Below are 24,810 nucleotides of genomic sequence, written 5' to 3'. Positions count from 1 at the left end.
GATTGTTCGATGATCACGCTTCAGAAGCTTTGCAATTTTGAGACTGCTGCATCCCTCTGCAAGATATCTCACTATTTTTGACTTTTCTGAGCCTGTCAAGTCCTTCTTTTGACCCATTTTGCCAAAGGAAAGGACGTTGCCTAATAATTATGCACACCTGATATAGGGTGTTGATGTCATTAGACCACACCCCTTCTCATTACAGCGATGCACATCACCTAATATGCTTAATTGGTAGTAGGCTTTCGAGCCTATACAGCTTGGAGTAAGACAACATGCATGAAGAGGATGAAGTGGACAAAATACTCATTTGCCTAATAATTCTGCACTCCCTGTATGTCAGCTTGGGTCTCAGACTCCACCTCAGACTCCAGGAGCACTAGTGTGCCTTCATATCTGGAATCAAATTTGGTACAAGTGAACATAAACTTTCTGTATATGCAGATGACCTCCCACTATACATAACTGACCCACTTAAATCAATTCCCTCATTAATGAAGTATTTCAAACAATACAGTACACCCTCAGGATACGAGTTAGACTATAGCATAAGCGAGATTATGCCATTAAATATACAAGATAGCCGTATTAGAGTTCTTACTGACCCATTACAGTGGTGTAATAATGGCTTCACATATTGGGTATACAAATTGGTAACTCCGAGGATCATATATTCAAACAAAATTATATCAAATTTTTGGAGCAAACCAAACTTAATATTTTGAGATGGATTGATTTCCCATTATCCCTCATAGGCAGAATTAATGCTATTAAAATGAATACTTTGCCTATGTTCATTTACTTATTTCAATGTCTCCCTACAAATGTTCCCAAAAGTTTCTTCAAAGAGCTTAATAAAATTATAACTTCTTTTATATGGCAAAAGAAAAATCCAAGAGTCAAACTCACTTCTCTGCAGGCTCCATATTCAAGAGGAGGACTTAATTTACCAAACTTTAGGAACTATTATTATTTGGATCTGGCTACATGCAGAGAGCAGTGAGGTTAGATGGGTCCCAATAGAACAACATGAGGTGAACCCTATATCATTAAAAGATGTTCCATTTTTAGGTACAAAAAAATGTTTATCCAAGCTTATAAACAGTTTGATAATATTAAATACCTTCAACGCCTGGCAGGAATCTTATTCGCTTCTGAAAATAAATATCTTTTTCCTCAGAAGGACACCCTTATTCGGTAACCCTGACGTCTCTCATCACATTGCTGACCCAATATTGCGGGGATGGAAGGACAGAAATATTCGAAGTGTTGCTGACTTATAAAATAATGATACATTTATTGACTTTCAACAACTAAAAGAAAAATTTAAACTTCCAAGACAAAGTTTCTTCAAATTTCTACAAATAAGAGAGTGGGTCAAAGAGAAATCCAAAGGGGCATTCCCCGAGATACCAAAAGAAACCTCTCTTGAAACCCATCTTTGCACCAAACCGTGCAAGTCAATAAAAGGAATAGCATCTTCTATATATGCTATTATCAGTGAAAAGTTACCTGATCACAACAAAGCATCCATAAAAAGAAAATGGGAAACAGACCTGGGCTATGTTTATGAAGAGGTAGAATGGCACCACTTATTGGAACAGGCACAGACCATGTTAATCTCTATAAGACACAGGCAAATGCAATTTAACATTTCATAGGATATATTACACCCCTTACAGACTACATAAAATTGAGTAATTATTCCCTCCAGATATACATGCTGTGGAATTGCCCAGTGATAGAACAATTTTGGAGACGCGCCATTGAAATAATCTCAAGGGTAATGGGAATCCCAATTGAACTGTACCCAAAACTATGGATTCTAGGTGACACAGCTTCTATTAACGTGAATTACCATAAGAAATATTTTATTTTACTTGCGAGTACAGCGTTGAAAAGATGTATTCTGCTATATTGGAAATCTGAAAATTCTCCAACACTGAGACACTGGATTAATGAGCTAGTGTCCTACTGCACACCTGAGAAGATATCGTAGTGTAAAAGGGAAGTATGAAACCTTTGAAAAAATCTGGGGCCCCTTGTTGGCAGTACTACCGTCTCTGGACCTGACAGATTATAGTGGTGACTCAAAATTCTTAATTGCCCCTTGGGGATAAATCAAGTCTTTCTGATTCTGAACCCCCTTGGGTCTGTTTTAAATTGATCCCCGGTTCAGCTTTCCTGGCTTGACTTCCTGATTGATGTGGTTTTACCGTGAAGTGCGTTGATTCCTGAACACAAGAGTTTCTATAAATAAGTGTGAATATAAACTGTCTAGGTATAGGAATGTAAGGAGATTGAGAGCCATACAAGGTTAGAGGGATGGGGGGAGGGTGGGAAAAGTTCGTATAATGTGTTCTATACTTTTTGTTTTGCTGACTTTTTTTGTTCTTTTTTGTCTTGCATACTGTCTCCTAATTCTTTCTTGTAATTACCAATATTGTTATGTTATTATTATTATTATTATGTTATTACTTTTTGTGTTTGGTTTTCAGATGTTTGGAATTATCCTTGAATGGCATGAAAACAAGAATATACACTTAAGAGTGTTCCTGTAGTCGCAATAACTTGCCATGTTGTAGTGAGTTGTAGATATTTGCTTTGTGTCATAATTGTGAGCTTTTTGTTTGTTTGTTTGTTTGTTTTTTGTTTGTTTTTCAAATTTAAAAATGAAAATAAATCTTACGGAAAAAAAAAGATTGGTGATTAGTGCAATCAATTAACCTCTGCCCACTAACTAATAAGGTTTTTTTCTTTGAATAACCCATTAGTTCCTGAACAAATGATCACATGTGTTCTCTTACTGTTTTTTCTCCATCTTTTGGTGTTTTAGGAGTGGATATCCTGAAGCTCGTGGCAGCCCAGGTTGGCACGCAGTGGATCGACATCTATCAGTCGCTGGCTAATGTCACCGAGCGTGAGGTGGCTGCCTTCTCCAACGGCTACTCTTCTGATCATGAGAGGGGGTATGCTGCGCTGCAGCACTGGACGATCCGGGACAGCGATGCCAACCTGGCCAAGCTGATCAACGCCCTGCACCGGCAGCGCCGCATTGATGTGGTGGAAAAGATCCGCTGTGTAATGGAGGACAACCCACAGGTAGGCCTAATTAATGTCGAGGACAGACAGTCTACTGCCCCCCTGCCCTGTTTTCACTGAGGATATCTGTAATGTTGCTGTCTTCACATCTTCACATCCAGAGGTGGGTTGAGTATCCAAAAATTGTACTCAAGTAAAATAAAATAGTAAAATATTATTACTCAAGTAAAAGTGAAAAGTAGTTGTCAAAAAAGTTGCCCAAATAAGAGTAAAAAAGTAATTGGTGAAAATTTATTTTTTAAATAAATGCTATCAGACAAACATAAATAAATAAATATACAAATGTTAGTATTTTCAAATAGAATATATGTATATGTACAATTCTAATTTCCAGATTTCAGTTTTTCACAACATAAAGCCTTTTTAACCAATATCTACAGTAAATAATATAAATATATAAACAGTCCAAACCATTTCCAGTGACGAGATATGCTGTAAACTTTATATTCATTTTTGCTCCAAATGGCACAGCAGCCTCAGAGAAAACATTAGAACATAACATGTAACATAAGACTGATATCAAACTAACCAAAGCTAAAAATATATTTAGAGTAAACTTACTGCGACACGTTTCCACAGGTTACATGAGTTGAGTTTTTTCACGCTGAAAAGTCTGTTTGCTTTGGCTCACACTGTAGAAACCAACACTGAAAACATAGCTGTTCTTTTGTACTGCTTTTAAGTGAAACAATCTTTGTATATGAGGCCAAGGGTGTTCATCCTCTTCAGTTCTAGCGGAGACAGTTGACTCTGCCATGTTTTCATGTGTTTCTTCTTTCCATGTATCTACACGCTACTTTAAAACACTTGGGCCGCTCTGTCCGCCAGTTTCAAACTGGTCATGTGACTGCATCTGATTGGTAAAGGAGTTACAAGAAACTCCACTGGCAGCATGATCCATTATTAGCAGTATTATCTAATTATTAAACTAATTATTTAAAACAAAGTAATGAGTCAAATTTTGCCAAATATTGCAGAGTAAAAGTACCTCTCCAAAAGTTGAAATTGTTCATCTGGATGTAGCGTTTTGTGGGAGAAACGTTTTGTGGGAGAAACGTTTCGTCACTCATCCAAGTGACTTCTTCAGTCTCAGCTGACAGTAGTTTTCCCCAATCTTATAAACAGTTGAGACGCATTTTTTCTAAACACCAGGTCTCTGTGGCTTTTAAACCCCAAAACACGCTGCACCAAAAATTGGTCAACCCCAACGATGGGGTCCCCCGACACAAACAGAGTAACATAGTGTACGCTGTTAAGTGCCTAGAGGATTGCCTGGATTTATACATCGGGGAAACCAAACAACCTCTGGCTAAGAGGATGGCACAACACAGAAGAGCTACCTCGTCAGGCCAGGACTCTGCAGTCTATTTACACCTACAGGCCAGCGGACACTCTTTCAAGGATGATGATGTACATATCTTGGACAGTGAGGAACGCTGGTTTGAGCGCGGAGTCAAGGAGGCCATTTACGTGAAAAGGGAAAGACCATTTTTGAATCGAGGAGGGAGCCTAAGGGTACATCTTTCGCCATCTTACAATGCTGTGATTGCAGCCATTCCCCAACTCTCTGTGAATGGTACTCATGGCCATTGATCAGTGGTCTTTGATCAGTGGGTTTTGGTCAGTGGTTGTTGATCAATGGTAGAGATGGACCGATCCGATATTATGTATCGGTATCGGTCCAATACTGACCTAAATTACTGGATCAGATATCGGAGAGAAATAAAAAATGTAATCCGATCCAGTAAATATCACAAAAGCACCTCACAAAACTTGCGACACGCCGTAACTCGCCTCATAACCTTAGCACGTCAGAGCAGTATGCATCACGTGATAGAGCGGCTGTGGCGTGCGAGATCTGTCGGTGGTCTGGTTCAGCATTTGGAGCTTTGCTACCAACCCGGCATTTCATCTCCGACAAAGTTATCCCCGAGAGAAGTAAAGCAAGTGTGTAAGTCCATTTCTGAATGTTTGTAAAGCATTCCCACGTTAAGCTTAACAACCGATTTATGGAGCGACTGCCTCTTCTCTCTCTCTCCCTCTCCTGCTGCTACTTCAATCATGAAACTGCTTAATGATCAGCTGATCGGCTTTTCTGTCGCGACTCCGTCTCTCTTGTTTGTTTTAAGCTGTTGTTAGAATTTATTTAATATTACTTTCTACACCAGGATCCTTTTCTACGTAGCTAACGGCTAGTAACTGTGCAGGGGCGGATCTAGCAAAGTTTAGCCAGGGGGGCAGGTAAGGCATTAACAGGGAAAAGGGGGGCACAAAGAAATACTTTTCTTTCTTATTCTCATTTAAAAAGTCTAGCTTTTATTAAATAATTATCTGACACCCAAAGTTTTAATTTGATCTAAAATGAATAGAAGTCCATTACTGTATATAGTAACTATTAAGTCTAATATATACCCTAGTAAGCTATAGTACTTTTTCCTTTGGGAAGGCACCATCTGTGCAGTCTGCAATTCTGTTAAAGAAAGATGTTGAATCTATTTAATATTTCTTGAAAAATAATTGATTTCTGTGTATTTTCTTTTCACACTGCATCAAATTAAGGTTGATTACGTCGATTAAGCATCTTGAGGTGGAGCGTGAGGAGTGGTTCCCTATTTATTTATTTTTTGTTGTTGTTGCTGGGAGTTAGGTTGCTTAATATTTACGCTAAGTACTCTTTAAAATACCAGAAAGATAGGATGGTGTAGGTTTAAGTTTATTAGATTGATCAGTATTGCTGAACTATGAAATTTTTTTTTGCTTACAGGTATAACAGAATAGCTTTAGTGTTGTTGTTTTTTTAAACTTGAGTATGAACTTATACAAAATGCAGCAAGATATTTAAAAAACAGTTTTATTGATTAAAAAAAAAATATCGGATTCATATCGGTATCGGCAGATATCCAAATTTATGATATCGGTATCGGACATAAAAAAGTGGTATCGTGCCATCTCTATGGTCATGACAATTTGCATAATTAAGATTAAGGAACTGACCTCCCAGCCCATTGTTCCTTCTCTGGGCTGGTTTCAGTCATTATGCAAATGTACTGTTTATAAGATTGGGGAAAACTGCAGTCAGCTGAGACTGAAGAAGTCATTTGGATGAGTGACAAAACGTTTCTCCCACAAAACGCTACGTCCAGATGAACAGAATCAACTTTTGGAGATATACTTTAAAAATACATTTTTTTCAAAAACTTACTCAAGTAAATGTAACGGAGTAAATGTAACTCATTACTACCCACCTCTGTTCACATCACATCAGCAGCTCTGTTCTCTGAATGTCTCTTCTACTGTCAGCTAATCTCGGAGAACATCTTTCCAATATGTCCCTCTGAAGCTGATCCCTCTGGGTTACTTCACTTGGACAGATAGAGTTGACATCTAAAAAGCTTTGGATGAGATTTTAGTCTCTTTGAGGGCAAGATGAAGTGCCCAACACTGTGTAAACTACAGAGTAGGCAGCAGTTCATTGGAGCTTTTCAGTTATTTATTCTTTTTTGGTGACATTTGTAGCCTGTGTCTAAAATACATGACAGTACTTAGTATTTAAAGTCGGATGCTGTATTATGTGATTCAAAACATGTTAGATGTTATTTATCAGAGTATTTACAAAGCTTTGAAAGAATAGCCTGCTAGCGTGCTGTAGCTTAGACAACATCTGGGGTACATTTGGCTTTGAGAAAAATGTTTTTTCAGTGATGTGTTGAACATCTTATGTTATCCAAGCACCTAGTGTTGCATCTTCCTTTGCACCGTTGCTGTTTGGAGAGGATAGTGAAAAGGTCTTGAGACATGCCTTTTTTATGTTTAAAGTTCTATAAGCATGTATTTCTTTATATTTTGTTAGGAAAATGGATAATAAATCATTAATCTTTCCAAGCCTTTGGTTTGCTACAAACACTCTCTGCGTTAATGATCTTTGGTTATATACCAGAATACTACTGCATTTGTATGTTAATAATATCTAAGCACGGTGGCACAGTGGTTAGCACTGTTGGTGCACAGCAAGAAGGTCCTGAGTTTAATTCCACCATCAGGCCATGGTCTTTCTGTGTGGAGTTCTGTTCTTGTTTGGTGTGGGTTCTCCCCAGGTACTCTGGCTAACTGCATGTCCAAAGACATGCAGTTAGTGGGCATAGGTTAATTGATCAATCTAAATTGCCCATAGGTGTGAATGCGGGAGTGAATGTCAGTGCGAATGGTTGACTGTCTCTGTGTGCTAGCCCTGCGACAGACTGGCAACCTGTCCAGCGTGTACCCTGCCTCTTGCCCTATGAAAGCTGGGATAGGCTCCAGCAACCCTGAAAAGGATAAGCGGAAGCGAATGGATGGATGGATTTTTCGCACTATATTGAAATAATTTTAAAAAAATTTATTGAAACAAGGTGACTTAGCATTTCAAATACAGTAAGTGAACTAAACTACTGCAACAGAGAAGTCATAATAAAGAACAAAACAAAAGCAGCACTAATCTACCTTTCACTGGTAGTGTTGTGGAAGTTTTCCATTTAATTAAATAAAGCCTGCAGACGAGCAGTGAGCGGTAGCTAACATTCTTTAATCAAAGCACACAAAGAACAGACAACCAGATTGATGGAGCCCCTGCATGTCCGCGGGACAGACGGTCAGCAGAGTTCTCACTGAGCCTAGCATGGCTCTCAGTTAAATACCTTCTTCAGGAACAAAAGGCAGTACACAGCTGTTTCACACCTTAAGGTTCACACTCCCTTGCTACCTCCCAGAGTCCTCGAAGAGACAAAAGACTCTTCTGTGGAGTGACCTGCTCCCCCCAACTTCCTTCAAGAGCACCCGGCTGCAGCCACTGTGGAGCTCCACAGTAACCGGATACACGTGACCTCCACACTAACCGGAAACACGTGACCTCCACAGTAGCCGGAAACACGTGACCTCCACAGTAACCGGAAACACCTAACTTCAGTTAAATCGACTTTGACAGCGAAAACTAAATTGCGTTTTTGTTACTATTGATGCTGCTGAGAAATAAAAATGGTTTTAAGTGGGTTTTTTTTTTAACACTCTGGGTTTGTTCAAAAAAATTCACCATCCCCTAAATTGTTCGTGGCCAAAAGTGTACAGTGGTCCCTCGCTATAATGCGGCGCACCTTCTGCGACACTCGCTGTTTCGCTGATGTTTTTTTTTTTTTTTACAGTACATTGTGTTGTGCGTTCTGATTGCTGTAGACCATTGTCAATCAATCTAGTCCAGTGTCTCCTGTACAGGAGCGGTGAGTCCTTTGGTACCGTTCCGCGAGAGTTGAGGCTCCAGTGTAAAATGTATGGTTGTAGTTGTGTGTCTTATTTTGAAAGAACTATTTATGCGTTACCATAGCGACCAGAGAGCATTAAGAAGCAGAGAGGAGGATGTCACGGTCATTGTTGTTGGCGCACAGCTCAAGTCACGTTTATTATTATATTTACAAAATACCACCGTTTCTTTTTTATTCTTTTGTTGTATTTATCCGCGACACCTTAAAGGTCGTTCCCTGAAAATATTGTCTGACATTAAAGTGGTCCGTGGTGCAAAAAAGGTTGGGGACTGCTGCTGTACAGCACAGAATGCGTTTAGCTTGTCGAATTTACATAAATCTTCGATCGCTAGCAATGTAACTCTGAAGTGCTGTACTGTATGTTTGTAAGTTTTCTCCCAAACAAACACAACAATGCCGACAAAACGTTTTGCACCCTCAAATGCACCTTTTGGTTTCATTCCATAATACTAGACTTATGTTTCTACGAAGGTTTGAACTCTAAGAGTGTTTAAACAAAAGAGAAAAGTGTGAAAATGTTCATGCCTGTCTGAGAAAAGTGTATAAAGCATGTAGTGAGGGGTTTTACAGTCTTAACATCTATAATAATTGTAAAAAATAAAGTTGGCTACTTCATGGATTTCACCTACCGCGGGGGTATTTTTAGAACGTAACTCCTGCGATAAACGAGGGACTGCTGTATTATTAATAGTAGAGTCTGGGACATCTAATTGATTAACATCAACATTGATTATTATACACTGTTATTTTTGTTCAAGGAGAGTAAAAAATATAAAACTCTCTCAGCTTGTTTGTTGCCAAAAATGGCCACTTTTTATGTATGTTCACAAAATGCTATAAAATGTATATTTCTTAAAACATTTATCTACTTTTACCGACGTGACCCTTTAAAATAGCACCAGTCCTTTTCATCAAAATCAAAATTGTATCTAAATTTTTTACTCTTTATAGCCAGTTAGGTTATATATTACCATTAACTTTTCAGATAAAATGGTGATAAAGTCCTAATGTTTTCATGAAACTTCCTTTTTTTTCCTATCTGAGCATCGGGGAAAAGGCTGTCTTGCAATTGTTGAGGTCACTAGTGTGTGCCCCATTTCTTCCAGGATCACTCTCTTTATAGGTTTTAGTGGACTCCTAGTACTGTGAAGTGGTTTCATGGTACAAAGGCATTGTATTTCAAGATCTGGGAGATTGTAGAAATGAGCAGTGATGCCCTTCCTACCATCTTTCCAGAAAAATAAGTGATCTGGAAGCTGTTAGGCTTACTTACAGCAGCAGCACTTTCTGCACCTGCATAAACTCCAGGACACATTTACTAACAGTGTTTGTTGCTGTATGTGCTGCAGCTTTGAATTTTTTAATAATATATATTTTGTTAATATTTTGGCTATGGTGTCTTGTTATGAAATGTACAAGAGTAAAAGTGTTTTTCAGCATGTGCTTCAAAGCTAAGTTTGACTGGGAAACTCAAAGCTCAATAGCCTGTATCAACAGAAATTCACTGCAGCCTGTGTAATATTTGATGCGTCATAATTTATTCTACTCTATCTTGCAAATACATATTTGTGTGGCAATGTCATGCACAACATACACAACTATTAGATCCTTAAGATCAAACCCGTGTCATTCTTTTGGTCCACTGCAGTGCAGTAGTAAAAAAAAAAAGAATAAGTGAAGTGGCCACAAATGGCCAGGATAGAGCCCAGAGTGTTAATGTTTAAAATGTATAAAAATATTATTGATTACAATTCTTCACTGTTAATATCAACAATAAGCTTTTTATTTTCAAATTACAAGTATAAAAAAATGCTTTTACATTTAATGCTGTTACACTGTAATCCTTTATTATAAGTATGGACATAGAATCAAGTGAACAACATTTTGAAATAAGTTTAATTGGAATTTTGTACTATGCAAAAACAAAACAAAAAACAACAACAATGACATATTAGACAAACAAACAAACAAACAAACAAACAAAAACAGCCAGTGCCTTCATTTGTCCATTACATGTCAAACATAGCACTGACCCTTAGTCCCTGCTCATCAGCACATGCTTTCAAAAAGAGCTCCATGTCCTCTGCAAACTGAAAAACAAAGAGGAACAAGTCCCTTGCTCCAGTGTCTTCTTCCTCTGACATGTCTCTTAAGACCCTCTGCTGGTCCCCTTGATTTAAGGACAGATATTTTGGCAGTGTTACATGTCCACGGAAAAGTGCCTTATTTTGGACAACCCACTGCACAGCAGGACGCAGATCTTCAACAACTGCTGGCTCCTGTGTCAGGCAAATGGGGATAAAAACATAGCTATTTCTCTGTTGCAGAAACGTTTTTTAACAGTTATTCAAATGTCACTAACCATGTAATTACACTACTGTTTAAAGTGAATACTGACCTGACTGACTTCCTGGAACTTGCGCTTTTTCAGTCTGAAAATGGGCACGTGTTGTCCTTCAAGCACAGCTTTGGCTTCCTCTCTCCAGTGTGCATATAGCTTGCCAGAGCTTAACAGAAAATTTTGATATTGTTAAGGTGTGTAAACTTTGACACAACATAGAACAAAAGTCAAAATATAAATACCTCCTGAGATCAAAGTTCTCCATCAACAGCAAGCACCACCATTTAGGCAAGTAGGGCATGTCTGACTGTAAAATATTAATATGAAACATATTTAACAACTTTCAAAAGATTCAAGACTCCATTGCTGTGAAAGTAAATAGAATACTTACTATAGTATAGTCAAATGGTGCATCCAGTGCCACGTACAGAGCAGACTATTTGGCAGAAAAAATAAAAATGTCATTTTTTTTAGAAGCTTAAATTAGCTTCTGTATGAATCTCAAGAAGAGAAGAGAAAAATTACCATCAGCATGAAGATCCCACAGTCAACTCCATAGTCTTGGCTTGGAAAACCCTGTATTACATTGAAAATAAAGGCTCGTTAATAAAATCCCTTAAAAGAAGACTAGTGTAATTCATATTATTCACCATACACTTAAACTAGCACATACCTTCAAGTCAAAGCTCTTTTTTTCTGACCACTGCCCGGGAATGATCTTCACTGCAAGATTCCTTTTTTTTTCAAGACAGTTACATTCACAAGTTAACAGACATCATCATGATGGGTGTGAAATGTTTATTGCTAATAGCACCAACTGTAACTACAGGCCTTAGGAACACGACCTCAACAAAACAGCATAACAAAACGAAAAAGTACAGTCACATGCTCACAGTTGGTCAAAATAAAGCATTTTCAGCTTTAATTTCAGGTTGGCATATTTTATAAACTAATATTTAATGGTGTTTTATGTTAAACTAGAACATTGGAAGACCCTATTTATGTCTGAAAGATGAGAAATAGAATAAAATGTTGAAGCATCATGCTGATATAGTTTATAAAAAAAAGCATGTGAGTGTACTGTATGTGTGAACACTCAAGATCAGCAGAACATGATCTGGGATGCACTTAACCTGGAACACTGAACAGGTTCCTGAAAACTCTGGAACAAACCAAAAATGTTTATAAAAATGTGACCTCAAAAGTGAAACATATTGTTGACCACCAAATCCTGCCTTTGTGTATAATGGGTCAAGAAAGAGGATTTCTCTTTTAGGTGGCTTCAGTACCTAAAAGACAGTTAGCCATGACTTCAAACCTGAAAACAATGTCATTGCAAGCGATCACAATCAAAGACTTTTGAAACTGCGTCATAAAATCTTGAATACATCTTAGACACATAGCAAAATTCTAACAGTTTGTATGTGTCAAAAAACAAGACTTACACACAACTGGAAATGACCAGGTGTCCAGAGAGGGAGAACTATGATGTCCATCCTCTGAGCATCAGTCTGAAACAGAATTTTATTTTTAAGTATTCTGTATATGAACTCTCACCAAAGGTATAAAAAAAATCATTTTGATTACTTGCTTGTTTCTTTAAAGGACGGTACACTTACAGGAAAGGACTGCAATGGATCACAGCCATAGGGTGCAAGCCAAGTCCGGGTGACATACAGATTTTACCTTTGACTGAACAATTTTAGTGATAAGCTCAAAACAGCCATTTCCAATCTGAAACAGAAAAAATCATCAAAAAAATGAATGTACACTTTGTTATTTCATATCAATCAATCAATCAATCAATCAACCAAAGCTTTATTCGCCACATGCAGGTTGCCCTGCAGTGAAATGGGACCCCCCCGACCTTACACACACAACACAGACATTACATGGGGATACAAGTCGGAGATCGGTAGCGTTACAGAAAAACACTGAAATATACACTACAGTGGGAAAGTACAAGAGGAAAAAAAGAGACCTCTACTCATGCTGTGCTTCCATGGTAGGATGTTCATAGAAACAAAATACTTACAGTCGATTCCATTTGTTTGTTTAAACCCAGTGTCCAAAAATCTGCCCACGTGAGGCATCCAGAAGATGTTTCAACAATCAGCTCATCTTTGGGTCTGCTGATGTCCAGAATATAGTTGAGCTAAAAAAAACAGAGAGGTGTCATAGACTGTGGATGACAAAATCAGATAAGCACTAAAAGTTGCACTTTGTGACATCTGAAAACTTTAACATACAAGCTGTTGTTGGCCAGGGTGCAGTACAAAACACCATGATGAACGGCTGGCCAAAATGTTCTCAGGCTTTGTCAGAGCTTCGCACGGTGGTCCACACAGGTCAGGAAAAGTTGCATCTGTTGACCTTCTATTGGCTTTCTTGTTGTCAACTCTTACCTGAGGTTCTGTAGGGATTTTAACAGGTTTCAGACAAAACACTACATAGAATGCATATTAAATGCATACAAATGCAAGAAAAATAAGCACTATTTATAGAAGGAAATTCATTTGAAACAGCATGTAACAAGTTCGTTTATGAGCCTTCAACTACAACAAGATAATGAATGCAATATTATTATTTCACCTATATATGACAATCACTATTCAAAATAAGAAATTTTACCAGTGTCACCAGACATTGAAGGTGCTGGGTTCAACACCGTTTCTGTGATTTCTCTGGGTTTATTGCACACCTGTGGGGCTAGGTACACAAAGAAAAGAATATACACACACAGATAGGAACAAATCTAACATGTGAACAATGGTAGTGTTCTGGTCATGAGACAATGCATGTACTTACCTACGACAGCTTGACCCAGTGCCGACAATGAGATATTGATCTTTCCAAGTCGACCATGTCTTAGCTGCCTCTCCAGAAGTTTCTTGTTGGTGACAGTGTTATAATGATGATTTATATTTCTCATCAGAAACACATGTGTGGATGGACTCATATTACTTAAAAAGTAATTGCTTTTCCTCATGTTTGCAAAGAACTGTTCAACAACTTGACTGTTCAGCCAGCCTTTCAGCTCTGGGACAAGTTGAATTGTGCGTAATATGTCCTTGGGATCTTTTGTATTTCCCTCATGAAATCTGTCATACAGGACATAATGGTCAGATGATCGAGTGACAGGATGAGGATTTTCATTTACACTATCCATCCTTTCATGTAGCCATGGAAGATTCACTTTCAGGTTTCCATCCTGTTCAGCCTTGACATTTTCCTCAGTGGGCTCAGCCAGTCGGCCTTCATGTGGATGAAATGGCAGTTTATCAGGAACCTGCAAATTGGTGTGTGCCGCCAAACCCCTCGCAAAATCGTAAACACAGACGTTTGGCATGTGCTTCCAGGACAGGAGAAGGTCAGCAAAATCCCGGGGACTTTCAGCATGAAGATTAAATTTAACACTGTATACAATGCCATGTGGACATAGTATTACAGACCATCCTCCTGCAAGCAAATATTTAAAAAGTTGTTTGTGATTGTAATTACATATTTTAATGCTACTTCTAATAATCGCTAAGTGATGCTTACCAGAGGCACACCATATGCTTTGAAAGACCTTATCATATGTCTGCCTGCTCTTCATCTTCTCCCTCAGTCTGGTGATGAGATCAAAGCGGGAGCCTTTGGAGTCGATGTTGTATGCTTTACACAATTTTCTCACCACTCCAACCTGACAGTAATTAGGGAAAACTGTAAATGGAACAACTCCAGAACTTTATGTCACATATTCTGAAAACTTCAAAGCAATGTTACCTTTTGTTTGGCGAGTTCATCCAACAGACGGTCTTCTGTGACACTGCTAAGCTTTGCTTCATGTGAAGAGCTTGTTCCTACTTTTTGAAACTCTGTGTTAAGCACAATGTCACTTGTTCGAGTTTCACTCCCGATCCATGGTGCCCAGTGCGTGTAACTTGGTGGAACTGAAAATGGATTCTTCACACCGCCTACAGAAAATGACGGGGGGTTTTTTTCAATATATTTTTATTGATTTTATAATTGAGCAGTATACAACAATCACCTTCAAAAGAACACAATAGAAGGTGGACGGCAAGTCAACAAGGTGGTAATACAGCATACATAAATGTTAAGACAGAGTATATTTCACTGAAGTTTATCCATCAGGCTAATGACTGGTTGCCAAATCTTATAAAACACACTCTCTCGGTTAGACAAGGTAAACCTGATTTTCTCCAGATGGAGTACATTTCCAAATTCTCTCAACCACATTTCGAAGGTAGGAGGTTTATCAGACTTCCAGCAGAGAAGTATCAGCTTTCTAGCCACAAGTGTGGTCATTGACACAACCTGCGTCTCTGTCTTGTCCCTTGCCCATCCCGGTTCAGACACCCCGAACAATGCTGCAAAGGGGGTACATGGGACCTCCCTGCCAATGGCTTTGGTCAGAAAATCAAACAAATGATTCCAAAAAAGCTGTAGTTTTTGGCAATGAAAGAAAAGGTGAGATAAAGTTCCTCGACCACTTGAACACTTAACACAGAGGGCTGAAACGTTCTTATATATTTTTTCCACTTTAGTGGGAGAAAAATGCAACCTATACACAACCTTAAATTGGATCAGACAATGTCTAGCATTTATAGAACTACAATATATATTCTTAATGCACTCTTGCCAAAGATCATCAGTAACATCCACCCCCAGTTCTTCCTGCCACTGCTCCCTAAAAGTATCAGATGAAGGACTGTATATATCTAGTAAGGCCCTGTAAAAGCGAGACACAGCACCTCTAGTATAGGGCTCAACTAACATGAAGCTGTCAAGCACTGAGTTTCGAGGAATCAAATTGTATTGTGGAATAGATGCTTTGATGAAATGTCTTAACTGTAAAAATCTGAAAAAATGTGAATTAGGAAGATTAAATTTCACCCTCAATTGCTGAAAAGATGGAAAATGTCCATCAATGTAAATATCTTTGAGAGAACAAATCCCTCTTCCCTGCCATGTCACAAACGTGATGTCCTCCAGCCCAGGCCTGAAGGCATGGTTGTTACATATTGGAGCATCCAAATACATTTTAGGAGCCTTTACTGTGCCCAGTAGTTGGTTCCAGACCTTAATTGAATTCAGAATCATAGGATTTCTGCCATATAGTGTATTCTTCACTTTTATCGGGCTATTAAGCAGGGCTGGAAGACAAGTTTGTCTACAAGACAGGTGTTCCATCATCAACCATGAAGGTTGTCCTTCCAAATCAGCACCCGGAGTACACCTTCGCCAAAATGAAAAAATATTTAAGTGTGCAGCCATATAATATAATCTAAAATTTGGGAGTCCAAGGCCACCACAAGTCTTATGTTTAACAAGATGTTTTTTGGAAATTCTAGGAACCTTACCCAACCACACAAAGGAGGATACAAAAGAGTCCAGCTTTTTAAAATATGACTGGGGAATGCACACTGGGATTGACTGAAAGATGTACAAAAATCTGGGCAAAACTACCATTTTGATGGCATTAATCCGGCCCACCATGGAAATTGGCAATGTGATCCAAAACTCAATATTCTTCTCCAATTGATTAACTTTTCTATCCCAATTTTGCTTTAAAAGTTGTGACACCTTACGTGTGACTGTGATACCGAGACATTCAAACTTATCTAGCGCTATTCTAAATGGAGTATTATGCAGATAAGCCATGTCCACCCCATCCGACAGAGGCATAAGTTCACTTTTCGTCCAATTTATCTTATACCCTGAGAGAGAGCCAAATTCGTTAATAAGCTGCAATAGTGGACTGATCGAGGTCTTAGGTTTTGATATGAATAAAACTACGTCATCAGCATAAGCGGAGAACTTATGAGGAATACCCTGATGTATAATTGGTAGTATATCAGAACTTAGCCGTATACGAGCTGCTAAAGGTTCTAGGGCCAGGGCAAAAATAAAAGGAGAAATGGGATCTCCCTGTCGCGTGCCCCTGTGCAATCGAAAAGGGTTTGATACATCATTAGTCCTTACCGAGGCCAAAGGTCCTTTGTACAAAATTCTAATCTAATTGATAAAAGAATCACCAAATCCAAATTTGGATAATACAGTAAACATATACGGCCACTCGACCTGATCAAAAGCTTTTTCAGCATCCAAAGCTATTACCACAGAATCATCTGAACACCTAGCAGGACTATGTATGAGATTAAATAATCTACGCAAATTAAAATAAATGTAGCGGTTAGGGATAAACCCTGTTTGATCTGGATGGATAAGTTTAGCAATATGATCTTTAAGCCGGTTTGATAAAACTTTTGTTAATATCTTGGTCTCAACAGAAAGGAGAAATATAGGCCGATAGGACGAGACAGACATAGGATCACGATCTTTTTTAAGAATCAATGAAATTACACCATGATACAATGAACTTGGCAAAGAGCCAGACAATTTTGAATAGTTAAACATACGCAAAATCAGAGGGGCTAGCAATGAGGAGTAAGCTTTATAAAACTCTGCTCCAAAACCATCTGGCCCAGGGGCCTTATTATTTGACATCTGTTGAATAGCTGTCTTAATCTCATCTAATGTGAAGTCCGCCTCCAAATCTGCAACTGCCTCATCATCTAATTTTAGGAGATTACACTTTTCCAGAAAGTCCTCAATTAATGACTGACTCGCAGAACTCTTAGAGCTATAAAGAGTACGATAAAAATCTTCAAAACACTTGTTTATTTCTTGGGGGTTTCTAGTGGTCTGCCCATGTTTGTTATTGATTGATAGTATTGTTTGTGATGCTTGTGTTTTTCTAAGTAATCTTGCAAGTAACCTATGAGGCTTATCACCCAATTCAGAAAATGTTTGCTTACACTTAGTGATTTGAAGGCAAACTTGTTTGCTGAGCAGAGAATTATACTCACACTTCAATTTAGTAATTTTGCCCAGTAATTCTATTTTGGGAGAGGACTGATAAGTTTGTTCTAGCTGCTGTATATTTGACTCAAGATCCTTCAAAGCCATTTCCTGGGATTTACGTTTAGCTGCAGAGAACGAAATAATGTGGCCTCGAATTACCGCCTTCATACTCTCCCAGAGAATTGCATCGTCAACATCACCTTTATCATTATCATTAATAAAATCTAAAATGTGCTTCTCTAATTTCTTATGAAAGGTCTCATCTTTAAGCAGAGTTGGATCAAAGCGCCAGTTTCTTCTCTGTAAGTTAGCTAAATCTGCAAAATCCAGATCAATGGACACAGGGCTATGGTCAGAAATTAAAATAGGATGGTAGGTAACATCCCTCATAATTGGAATAAGTTTAGAGTCCAGAAAGATATAATCAATACGGGAGTACGACCCATGAACGGAAGAGAAAAAGGAGTAAGCCCTGCCTGTGGGGTAAAGTAGTCTCCAAGTATCCACCATGTTCATGTTTTTCAACGCACTCTTCACAACATGACTGGATTTAGACTGTTGGGTATGAGCTGATGCACTTTTATCCAAACGGGTGTCCAGTACCAGATTCATATCCCCAGCTATTATAATATTAGAATTACTCACATTTGGCAACAGCTTAAAAGTCTTTTGAAAAAACTCAGGGCAATCAAAGTTAGGACCGTATACGTTTACAAAAGTGACAGGTAAGGAGTTCAAGAGACCTGTAAGAATTAGGTACCTTCCCCCTGGATCCACAGTAACTGTGCTTTGACAGAAAGGAATATTCTTCCTGAACAAAATTGCAACCCCTCTTGCTTTAGCTCCAAAATTTGCATTGTATGCCTGACCCAACCAATTAGCACGGAGCACAGATTGAACTTTGCGCTTAGCATGCGTCTCCTGTAAAAAAATTATGTCAGGTTGCAATAGTTTAAGGTGTGCAAGAACTTTAGCCCTTTTTACAGGATTACCCAGGCCTTTCACATTCCAACTGACCAACCTCAGTGTAGTCTTATTGAATGTGTTTAACATAAATGTTACTTATCCTAATTTGACTAGCTAACCAGTAGCTATACACTCTGTAATTACCACATTTAAGATTGTACCACCATAGAACAAAAACATCCAAACATAAAACACTAAGAACAGTTCCACTAAAAATGAGGGGCCTCCCCAATCGAAGCCCTTTTCCACCCAACATATCCAATAGGAACATAGTAGTAGCTACAATCCTACCCCTAACCCATCCCGCAGCCCCACACCAGCAAAGGGAGATTTATAAGACACTTTATAAAAGGAAAAAAAAAAAAGGGGAAAATTCAGATAAATTGAAAAACAAAAGCCGTATAAACCATATATGTGTGAGCTTTACTAGGCTCCCATACAGCAAATCAAAGAGTAAACAAAGACCCTGAGGGCTTATACTGTCCATATTGTAGGAAGTAATAACAGCAATAATACTGACCTAAGCTGTATGAGCCCACATCAACACGCCCATAAGAACAGCAAAAATAAGGCTTATGCAGAAAAAACATATACCTGAGGAAGTAAACCGTTGTGTTAAAAAGCCCTACTCATTTGTACCCACGGCCAGTTTCTGGTCCAGGAATCTTTTGGCTGCCTCCGGCTTATCAAAAGTCTGTGTGACCCCGTCCAGCGTCACCCAAAATCGAGCCGGATGAATAAAGCCGTAGCGTAGATTGGCCGCCCTGCACCGTTTGCGGATTTCTTCAAACTTCTTGCGCCGTGCCAGCACCTCCGCGGTCAGATCCGGAAAGATGAAAACTTTCGCCCCGTCGTACTGCAGCGGAGCTTTTTGTGCTGCCAGCCTCAGGATACGCTCGCGGGTTTGATAGTAGTGCAGCCTTACAATTAAAGGACGAGGCCGGTCCCCGTCAGCTGGCTTGGGGCCCAGGGCACGGTGTGCTCTATCCACCACGACCCTGCCCGTGAAGTTCTCACTCCCCAGGAGCTTAGGAATAAGCTCAGAAGCAAAGTCCAGTGGGTTTCCTTTCTCTGTCCCCTCCGCAACTCCAAGGATCCTGATATTCTGTCGTCTTGACCGCGACTCGAGGTCATCCAATTTTTTGTGATGTAAATCGTATCCTTTCTGGAGCGAGTCGCAGAGCGCCTCTAAAACGGCAATCCTCTCGTCATGCCCATTTACAGCTTCCTCAATATCATGTATCCTCCCAGTTACCGTGGAAAGAGTGGCCTTCACAGCGTTCATCGTGGTTGAAATAGCAGTTAATTTGCTATCAACCGAAGTCTCCAATCTAGCAATTGCACTCATTATGTCGGCTGACGTCGGGTTAGCTACTTGGGAAATCACGGGGCTAATTGCACTTGGCTCCTCAGCTAGCGCGTGCTCGTTAGCTACACTCGCTGGCTCACCTTCATCTTCTCCGATTTTCTCAGTCTTTTCACGGGCTTTTGAAGCTTTAGGTTTCGTCATTGTTATAAAATATATACAAACGCCAGGAATGAACAGAAAGGTGTCGAAAAACAGATGGATATGAGTAAAAAATTATAGGCTGGTGCGGAGCTCTTCCAAGAAACGTCTTACGCCATTGCTTGCTAACCACGCCCCCCAGAAAATGACATGTTTTTAATTATAATCTAAATTACTTTAAAACACTGAATGACTTTCAATAAGTTTTTGCCATCACTCACTTGGAAAAAACCCACGGCTTATCATTTCCAGGTGAATAGAGTTCCAAAAACCTTCAATGTCATGTTCACCATTGTAGTCTTCCGGGTCTTTGAGGTCACTCACTATAATAAATTGACTCATAAGAACAAGCACATAATGTACACAATGAACTATAAACACAAATGTACATTAAAGTTACCTGCTAACTTGAACACCCCTTTTCTGTGTAAGTCCATAACTACCACAGGGGGGTGAAACCCACAGTTTATGCAGGAGTACATGTATTCTGCGTCAGTCAAAGCCTCAAAATGGCAATAAGCATGAAAAATGGTATCCCTAGAAGGAAACTTCACTCTTCTTAAGCCCTCCAATGAGTCAATGACCCTTGAAGCAGATACATGGTTCTGTAATATGACAATAGGGTGAAGAAGACTATGATTTCACAGATATTTAAATTTGGGCACCAACATATCATAATGACACAAACACATTTTTAAAGCAATCTTCAGATGAGTATATTTTATTTTTGTGATCCTCACCTGCAGATTTTCTCTCAAAAGAAGGCAGAGTTCAAGAGACAAAACAACGTGGTTGTCAAAGTTGTGAAGCCCATCTGTCCACTCCTGGTATCTGTAGACCATGTGGCACTGAGGACACAATCTATGGTGTGTTGAAACATCTGTTAAAGACAAATCACATTAATGTCAAAACATTACTATAGGAACAATTATAACTAATTATTTCACACTGATGTTTAATCTTATTCATTAAAACTTACTCTCAATCACTCCCATCATGCTGACAATCCTCGCTTTATTGGTAACTAGAACAGCCTCATCAAGTTTTGGGTGCTCTGGGCACACCTGGCACAACGTTTCACATGGAAAGAGCTGTTTCTGATGATCCATTTTCTGTGAGATGACATTTTCTGGAAGAGATCCGGGAATTTTTTTCTCTTTAAAAATATAGCGTATACTCCTTTCGACGGCAGCATTGTCCTCAAAGGAAGAACTCTCCTGAGTCGTCTGTGATGGGGTGCTTGATGATAGTGGTACAGTTGATTTGAAGATGTCTCTCTGTATCTGGAAGAGATGCCATTTAGCTATGTTTTTATGAGGACATGATATTCGTGGCTTTGCACAAGCACAATGCCAGGTGTTCCTCAGAGCATTGTAAGTCACAAATATTCTGCCAAGACGGCAGAAACTGTGTATTTCCGGCTCAAATACAGACAAACAGATCTTTGTTGAGGATCCACCAAAATCCACCCTCACACAAAGTGGAGCATGTGCCATCTGGGCAGCTTTCTGTCTCTTTATGCATGTAGCAGCTTTGGCCTCTCCAAAAAATTGAAGGTCCATCATTTCCATCACGATGTGCTCTTGAAGAAAAACCTCCTTTACAGTTTCTCGGCAGTAATCTAGTGAGCGAAGGTGCTCACATAAACTGAAGCCTAGTCCGCTCCGCTGGGCCAGCAACTGGTATTGCTGACATTCCTCCAGCTCACATCTGATATTGTGAGACATCCCCCATGTTTTCCTCTGAACGCGAACTGGCACAGAAAACCCATGGCCAGTTCTCTGCACAGCAAATAACCCTGTAGTTTCATCTACACAAACACTCTGCAGATGACTGGCCAGGCAAACATCTATTGATTGGTTGGAGTGCTTCCTCATCATGTGAGCCTTGTAGTTTTTGGTACGAAGAGTAAGGCCACAGTGAGGGCATGTCATTTTCATGGACTTTCCATCAGCTGCAATTTTATTGAACACAGAGGGTAGAGCATATGAATGTTCTAACAAAGATTCAGAAAATGGTTCAGATACCGAAGACAAAACCTTGGGGGGGGGGGGGAGACAGGGTTCCTCGAAGAGTACTGTAAGAGAAAAAAACAAACAAACAAACAAACAAACAAACAAACAAACAAACAAACAGATGTAATTTAAATGTAGTTGTATAGAATGCAATCAATTTATCTAACAATCAGATTGTACATGTTAACAAAAACATCCAAGCCAACCTCAATAATGAAAGCAAAATGGTATGGATCACAAAAGTTATGTCAAGAAAAGTGGTGAAAAGTAAATAAAAATATATTTTATAAAAACACAATTTTTGTTGCAGATGAATGCACTGAACTGTACAATATCAACAGCAACTTTTAAGTCAACAAAGATACTGCAGAAGTGCTTAAAAAAGTGCATATTTATAACTATAAAGTATATTTAATACAAAGATACCGTTGAAATGCAAAGCATTTTTTATATGCACACTTAGATGCTCCTCAATCTTTGCCCTGACAGTAGGGCTGAAAGTGGGGCACAGAGGGCAGTGAAAGAGTCCTCTGCAACACGTGTTGCATTCCTGCAATTCTGGCTTTAAGCCCGAATTCCAGATTGATATGTGCATCTAAAACAGAGAGAAAAACAGATAAACACCATATACACATTTAAGTTAAGGTTTTAGCAGAAATAACAGTTTACAGTTGGCATGTAATAGATTTGGGAAGAAAATTCTTGAAAAAAACCCCCAAATATTTTACAAGACACTTTAATTTGTGAGATATGTTTCTATTGACATATAACAGTCAATTGAACAGGGGCTAACTAAAATCTGGGCAATAAAAAAGCTGTACAGAATAGAATAACGAATAGAAGTATTGATAAATATATAAATCTGTTTGTGACGAAATTTACAGTGTTGACGCTAAACAAAGGTGTCACAAGTACACACGTTCCTTACTACAGTTTAGATACCTCTGTTTAAAAATAATCAAATAAAAGTAGAAGCATTGACTCGACTTTTTAGTCAAGTGGAAATAAGAAGTACAGGGTCTAAAATAATAAATTTTGTACATAAATAATAATTTATGTACAAAATTTTGAAGTAATCTTGCGTCGAAAGCACGCGTGCGGGGGCTTATTTACAAATGTACGTATTACAAAGTACAGATACGCGTGCTAAAATGTGAGAAGTAGAAGTATAAAGAAGTATACAGTAGGCACAAAAAAGTACAGCAGTAAAGTAAAGATACCAGAAAATTCTACTTAAGTACAGTATTGAAGTATTCGTTATTTTGCATCGCCAATAATAAATCATATTCTAATGCAAAATGTGGTTTTTTTTCGTCTTCTCGCCCACAGAAGCCGTTAATCCAGCTCTCTTACTTAAACCAGGCCCAGGAAAAAGCATATCTGTGTGTTTCTCTGCCATGGAGCACAATGAAAAAAAAATTAAAATAAGAAGGAATGTTGTTGTAACGCAAAAAAAGTGGCAACATGGCTACTGTGGAGGTCACGTGTATCCGGTTACTGTGGAGGTCACGTGTATCCGGTTACTGTGGAGCTCCACAGTGGCTGCAGCCAGACCCTTCTCACTTCCTTACTACACCCCCACCATTTGTCTTACTGTATGGGTGTCAGACATGTTAAAATCCAGTGGCACCAAGGCATTATACAATAAAATAATATGATTAATACATAAGTAAAAGAAATTCCTATACAGTAGTTATCCAAATTCAAAGCAAGGGTTGATGACTACAGCTCATAAGTAGTACCTGACCACAAATTGCTAACAATTTTTTATGCTCAGTACCACATTGCAGCTGGAAAGAACTGAAAACTGCCTGTCCAATGTAATTTTTATGAACTGATTCTATAGGTAGCAAGTGACCGTACTTTTATGTCACCTTGTGGGTTTCTCTCTCGTCTCTCGTTGGTATTCATGATATAAGATGAATCTCAGTAAACAGCACATGTGTCCAGCCTCAGTGAACAGCCTGTACAGCTCCTGCTGTAGTCAAATGGGGACACAGAGAACATGCCGGATCCTTCATCACCATTTACTTTTCTCTTCCTTTTCCTTCATCCTTCTCTTCTAAACTCCCAGTGATGTGTATCAAATTAGTGTTCTTTACCATGCTCACCAAGGTCAGCACTAAACACTCAGAGCCTTGTTCTTGTAAAAAAATAAAAATAAATAAATAAATAAATGCACCATCTAATTCTAAATTTGTCTTTCATCACTAAGTAATAATCAGAATATTATTTCCAGTGACAAGATATTAGGGGTAAGATAACAATCAGGGACTGCATACCTCTGCCAAGGCTAAATTAACCCCACACCATTGGTAAAGAATGCTTAAAGCAGTTCTTGGATTCAAATTCAAATCTGGATTCAGCTCAAGAGCAACAGTTAATTACGCCAACCATTCAATGTATTATTAACAAATCTGTGTCCAACAAACATGGGCCTGCAAATTAATTTTAACTGACATTTCATCAACTGCCTTTAGGCTGAATTGGAGCACTGAGCATGAGCCTGGTTTTACTCAGATTTTGTATTGTGAACTCATAGCCTTTTGACTGAAAGGGAACAAATCCTTCGGGCAAAATCTGAAAAATGTAACAGTTACATGGTTTAATAACTAGTAATTTAGTCACCAGAAAAACTCCTAGTCATCAGATTGTACTTGCAACATCAGACACTCTTTCCCAGGTGACCAATCAGGGCACAACTTGCCTTCCTAATCC

The 24,810-nt window shown here is 38.8% G+C and overlaps 1 protein-coding gene and 1 long non-coding RNA gene across 3 annotated transcripts in view; one reads left to right on the top strand and one right to left on the bottom strand.

Moving 5' to 3' along the window:
- The window catches only part of tnfrsf21 (tumor necrosis factor receptor superfamily, member 21), a 134,006-nt gene that overhangs the window by 60,066 nt on the left and 49,130 nt on the right, over positions 1 to 24,810 (top strand). For both annotated transcript variants that reach the window (XM_084952157.1, XM_084952158.1), the window contains exon 4: positions 2,837 to 3,102. In XM_084952157.1, coding sequence (XP_084808283.1) covers positions 2,837 to 3,102 — 266 coding nt within the window. The remainder of the gene's footprint in view (positions 1 to 2,836; positions 3,103 to 24,810) is intronic.
- LOC146372319 (uncharacterized) lies at positions 11,126 to 11,645 on the bottom strand. Its single transcript, XR_014802653.1, has 3 exons — positions 11,408 to 11,645; positions 11,260 to 11,310; positions 11,126 to 11,170 (listed from the first exon to the last, which is right to left on the bottom strand). It is a non-coding gene; the product is annotated as an uncharacterized LOC146372319 (long non-coding RNA).

The sequence above is a fragment of the Perissodus microlepis genome, chromosome 15 (genome assembly GCF_051167445.1).
Source record: "Perissodus microlepis isolate ML-2025 ecotype Zambia chromosome 15, ASM5116744v1, whole genome shotgun sequence".
Classification (NCBI taxonomy): Eukaryota; Metazoa; Chordata; class Actinopteri; order Cichliformes; family Cichlidae; genus Perissodus; species Perissodus microlepis.
The sequence above is the reverse complement of the archived record's forward strand: the minus strand, read 5'-3'. Positions and strand labels throughout refer to the sequence as shown.